At 50.8% G+C, this 5293-nt stretch overlaps 1 protein-coding gene across 1 annotated transcript; it reads right to left on the reverse strand.

The window, feature by feature from the left end:
* Positions 1 to 253: 253 nt before the first annotated feature.
* LOC119347301 (putrescine hydroxycinnamoyltransferase 1-like) lies at positions 254 to 1914 on the reverse strand. The gene has a single exon (XM_037616139.1). It carries the CDS (start codon positions 1898 to 1900, stop codon positions 485 to 487), a length of 1416 nt encoding a protein of 471 aa, XP_037472036.1. The 5' UTR covers positions 1901 to 1914; the 3' UTR covers positions 254 to 484.
* Between the last annotated feature and the right edge of the window lie 3379 nt (positions 1915 to 5293).

Below are 5293 nucleotides of genomic sequence, written 5' to 3' on the forward strand. Positions count from 1 at the left end.
TGGTATTAGGCCCAGACTACCTGCGTCCCTTCATCAATTGGATAGGTGTACCGACAGTCGTTGCTTACACGATGGCTTTAGTCTTGCTGTTGTATGACTTTGTAAGGTCTTATGAGAATAATTAATAAAATGGCCGTATGCATCGCCCAGATGCATACCGGGGGTCATCCTCTTTTTCTAAAAAAAAAATTGTCTCATCTCATCCCTCTCCGATCAGACGATCCGGACTAGTAGTTGCTTCTATTTACTCACCACAAATCCCTGTTTTTATTGTATAGGCCAAGTATTTAGCAATTTTGATTGTATATAAGCGCGGTGTGAGTGTGTATCCATCACCCGCCAATTCAGTAACCAAAAACTTGTGTGGACCCATCACACAAATACTGCCACCACAAGATCTGAAAACAGAACCTGTGGTTTATTTGTGTGAATCGCTGGCCCACTTATTCTTATATTAATATAAATGAGCCAGGAGCCGGCTATACTAATTTGCTGCAGCCATGAGGCCGAGATACTCGGCGGTGAGAGGCTTGAAGATGCGCTGCTCGTCCGAGTCGAGCGCCGCGGCGAGCTTCGGCCAAACGGACATGCCCAAGATCCAGGAACCACCACCACCACCGTCACTCCCCGGACGCGCCATGATCTTCACGAAGCCGGAGCACAGCCTCCCGCAGTCCACCCACGTAGGCATCGCTACGGCGGCGTGCCCGAATCCGAAGTCCGTGTCGACGCTGAAGGACGCGAACGACGTCACGCCCATCGCCGGGCTGCCCAGCCCGGCGGTTGCTGTCTCCACGAACTTGACCGCAGCCTTGCCATTGCCATTGCCCTTGCGCTTGTGCTCCTCCACCCAGTCCACTAGCTCCTGGAAGTGCTCGTCGGTGGCCGTCGACCTGATCGACCCGCGCACCATCGACGCGATCTCCGGGAGCGGCCGCCGCTGGATAACCTCCACGGTCGCCTCCGCCACCGCGAACGTCGTGACGTTGCCGACGTAGTTGCGCATGGCTTCCTCCGGGGTGGTGGTGAGACGCCGTCGCCCGTTCACCCACCAGCCCATGCGGCAACTCTCGTCGGACGAGCCAACGGTGGTGGCGAACACCTTCCACAAGTACGCAGACACCGCCTCGACGCGGCTCGCGCCGCGCTCCCCGTCGCCGCTCGCTTGCGCGCGCAGCATGGCGAGGTCCCGCTCCTCGACGTAGTAGGTGCGGCCGACCAAGGAGCCCCCGGCCGTGAGGGCGTTGACGAGACGCTCGCTCACCAACGGCATGAACAGCTCGCCCACCGAAGGGCCGTACGACGGGGCAGCGCGAGGGCGGAACACGGAGCGGTCGTAGTTCGGGGCGGCGGCGACGACCGTCCCAGACCGCGCGAGCTCAGACCACGCGTCAACGATCATGCACAGCGCGCACCCGTCCGCGAGGCCGTGGTTGGTGCCCCACACCACGACGAACCCTCCACAGGAGAACGAAACGAGCTGCACCGACAGCGCGATGTCCGCGTCGTACTGGACGGGGACGCCGACTCTCGCCAGCGACGCGTCCAGGTCGCCGAAGTCCAGGCTGCCCAGCGCCAGGCCGACCTCGCCGACGACTAGCTCCGCGCCCTGGTTGTCACAGTGCACCTCCGGGAGCCCTGAGCGCGGGTTAGCCACGATGCGGCCGGCGAGGGGAAAGAAGTGGTCCAGCAGGGACGACAGCTTGGCCTCGAAGGCGGCGACGACGTCGACGAAGCCACCGCCGGACGAGGGCCTGCGGTAGGCGCAGACCATCGAGAGCGGCATGGGGTAGTACAGCAGGTCGAGGTTGGAGACGGGAAGCACGGCGTCGGGCCGCGTGACGGAGGCCTTGACGGTGCTCCTGCGAACCACGCGGACGCGCGAAGAATCGTTTGCCATTTCTGTTTGCCGCTTACTACAAACTGACCTGCTCTGAGTTACGCTTTCCCTTCCCTGCCCGCAAGTATATACAAGTATGTGTTGCAGTAGAAGTTGACCTTGAAAATTCCAAAGTCAGCGTGGAATCTTTTGTACTGGCTAGGGCAGGATTGGATGCCAAAATGATAATATACACAAATATGATCAGATCAAAGATGCATATTTTTTAACATAGTACAGATGCATTGATTTTTTTAGAAAACTTCCAATTTATTCATCTTCGAAAAAGGCAGTACAACAAACAACAGAAATAATAAAAATTACATCCAAATCCGTGGACCACCTAGTGACGACTACAAGCACTGAAGCGAGCCAAAGGTGCGCCGCCATCAATATCCCTCCCTCGTCGGAGCCGGGTAAACTTGTTGTAGTACATTGTCAGGAGGTCGTTGTGCTAAGGCCCCATAGGACCAATGTAGCAGAATAACAACCGTCGCTGATGAAGTGTAGCATAGGTCGAAAGGATCCAATCTAAAAACACATGAACGTAGACAAACTACGACCAGATCCAAGCAAATCCATCAAGGATAGATCCGTCAGAGACACACCTCCACACGCCCACCGGTGATGTTAGACACACCATCGGGACGGGGCTAGGCGCGGAGAATCTTATTCCATCTTCAAGGAGCCACCGCGGTCTCGTTTTACTGAGCAGGCCACAAACCATAACAAAACACAAAGAAACAACTGAAAACAGAGCCCTCGGGCCGGCAAGGGCCGAGATCCACCGCGCTGACATGCCCCGAGGCCAAAGGAGATGAGGCGGACTGACGGTGGCGCCGGCGGGAGGCAGAGAAACCCTAGACTTTTGTTGGGGAGGAGGCAACCGGCTTAGGTAATGACCACAAATGCATTGACCCCTGTGAGCACCTCCAAGATACTGAGCCTACACAATATTTTTAGATTGCCGAAATCGCCAAAGACAACTTCGCAGAAGAAAAATGCATCTTTATTTAATGATTTTACAGTCATCAGCATGGAATCATTTTTTAGTGCAGCCTTGGATAACAAGATTCCAGGCCGACATGTATGTATATGCCATTGATTCTTTTTAATGTTTTTACAGTCACGAGCAACATCAGTCGTCACCCAGCAAAAGCATACAAAATAAGGCTCAATTTTTAGGAATGTTATGAGGTATTCTTGGGTTGCTTATAGGTGCCAATATTCATACATGGTGCCAGAAAAAAAAATTGTCCCGGGATTTGCTTCAATCTTGGTTCTGCCACTGGCTACATTTATCTGTAGATGGATGTCGGTCTATAGTAACATGAAAGTACTACCTATACATAAAGTCACAACATGTTTTTATTTTTATTCGATATAAATTTTTTGGTCGTTCATGACACGTACACACGCTTGTATTTTTGCATCGGCGTTACCTTTTTCGCGGAAAGGCCTAATGCATATATTAAGTATCATAGGTCCTTACAAACGCACCATTACAAACTTTTTGTCTTCAAAAGTCTTGGGGGTGACGAAGTCTTCGTCCTCCTGTATCCACCGGCGGCACGCAATGAGCACAACTTGTTGTCACCTCTGAGCCTCTACCTTGACGGATCAAAGTTTTCAAACCTAGTAGCTTGTAGAAGCATCGTTGTGAAGTCGTCAATAAAGAACAGGAGACGTCGACGACCACAAACTACAAAGCAAAACGCCGCCCCGGAGAAGAAACCAATGATAAGTGCTTGTGGAAACACCGAAGACCACAAAAGCCAGCCAATTTCAGGCATATCTGCCGAAAACTTAAACCGACTGAATCCCAGAAGGTGCCCCAGAGACACAACACCACATACCCTCTGAGGGTGATAAGCTCGCCCCCATAACGGGGATAGGGCGGAGAGACATTATTTCTACACTAGGTCAACACCGCCGCCTTGCCGACCAAACCAAACACAAAGACTCCCTAAAGAAAACCTAACACAAATTACCCATGTTGTTGCAAACCATATCTAGATCTGAGGTCGAGCTCGTTGCCATCCATGACCACTCATGCAGCCGTCCGATCCAAGGTCCATTGTATGGTGCGGAGCGTACATCTTAATGCAACTCAATAGGTGTTGCAAAACACTTGATTTGCGGCATCAATTCTCCTGGCTCAATCCGCGCACCTCTGCCACCTTAACAATTTTTCAGCAACATCATCTGTACAACATAATCTGTGTTGCCAAAGTCGTTCCGCAACAATACCCATGTTGCAAAAAGTTAAGACGGGAAAATAATAATTCTGTAACAGAACCTCTGTTGTGAATGTTTTCGCAACATATGGTCTCTTGCAAACAAGGATACTGCAGCAATGCCTTTGTTGTAATGGCGAGGAAAGATCCATGCAGCTAGATTACGCCGGATGAAATGACCGTCAAGGCGGCGGACGGCCAACACGTTGCGCCGCCCATACTTATGATGGTGTCACCTTAAAGAATAAAAAACAAAAAATAAACAAAGAAAAACATGAATTTTAAAAAAATTCAAAAGATCACCTACTCAAAGCATCTACAGCCGGAGGTTGCAAATTTGGAACCTCAAACGCCCGCGGACAGTGACCGGTCGTGCCTCAAATTTAACAATTTACAATCACGTATCCTATTTTCAAAACATTTGTTACATGCAGGCCATGCACGTCGATCATCCTGTCCGTCTTGGGCTGTCTGGGCACCGAAAATTGCTCATACTTAACATTTCGCACCCGTATTAGCCCCATCTCGCCGATTGATGAGCTAGTCGACCAGCTTAAATATCCGGGTCATCTGAAAGGGATAAGCTTCTGATATCATTGCATCCTTTGTTAAGGATATGGACTCTTACTATGAATTTTCTATGTTTATCAGGTAGAAGATTCATAGTCAGGGTGAAAGATCGTGGATGTCGCCTAGAGGGGGGGGGGGTGAATAGGCGCTTTAAAATAATTATGTTTGAGGCTTGAACAAATGCGGAATAAACCTAGCAGTTAATTTGTCAAGCACAAAACCTACAACAACTAGGCTCACCTATGTGCACAAGCAACTTATGCTAAGCAAGATAAATAAGTAAGTGATAGCAAGATATATAAAATGAAACACTATAGCTATCACAAAGTAAAGTTCATAAGTAAAGGGCTCGGGTAAGAGATAACCGAGACACGCGGAGACGACGATGTATCCTGAAGTTCACATCTGCGGATGCTAATCTCCGTTTGGAGCGGTGTGGAGGCACAATCCTCGCCACCAGGGTCACCGTAACCTCCTCACGCCCTCGCACAAGGTAAGATGCCGTGATTCCACCAAGGGACCCTTGAGGGCGGTCACCGAACCCGTACAAATGGCAACCCTTGGGGGCGGTCACCGAACCCGTACACTTTGGCAACCCTTAGGGGCG

Source organism: Triticum dicoccoides, unplaced genomic scaffold (genome assembly GCF_002162155.2).
Source record: "Triticum dicoccoides isolate Atlit2015 ecotype Zavitan unplaced genomic scaffold, WEW_v2.0 scaffold63817, whole genome shotgun sequence".
Classification (NCBI taxonomy): Eukaryota; Viridiplantae; Streptophyta; class Magnoliopsida; order Poales; family Poaceae; genus Triticum; species Triticum dicoccoides.

What these genes read in the sequence shown, in the direction of transcription:
- LOC119347301 (XM_037616139.1), bottom strand. Translation starts at nt 1,900, where the DNA reads ATGGCAAACGATTCTTCGCGCGTCCGCGTGGTTCGCAGGAGCACCGTC.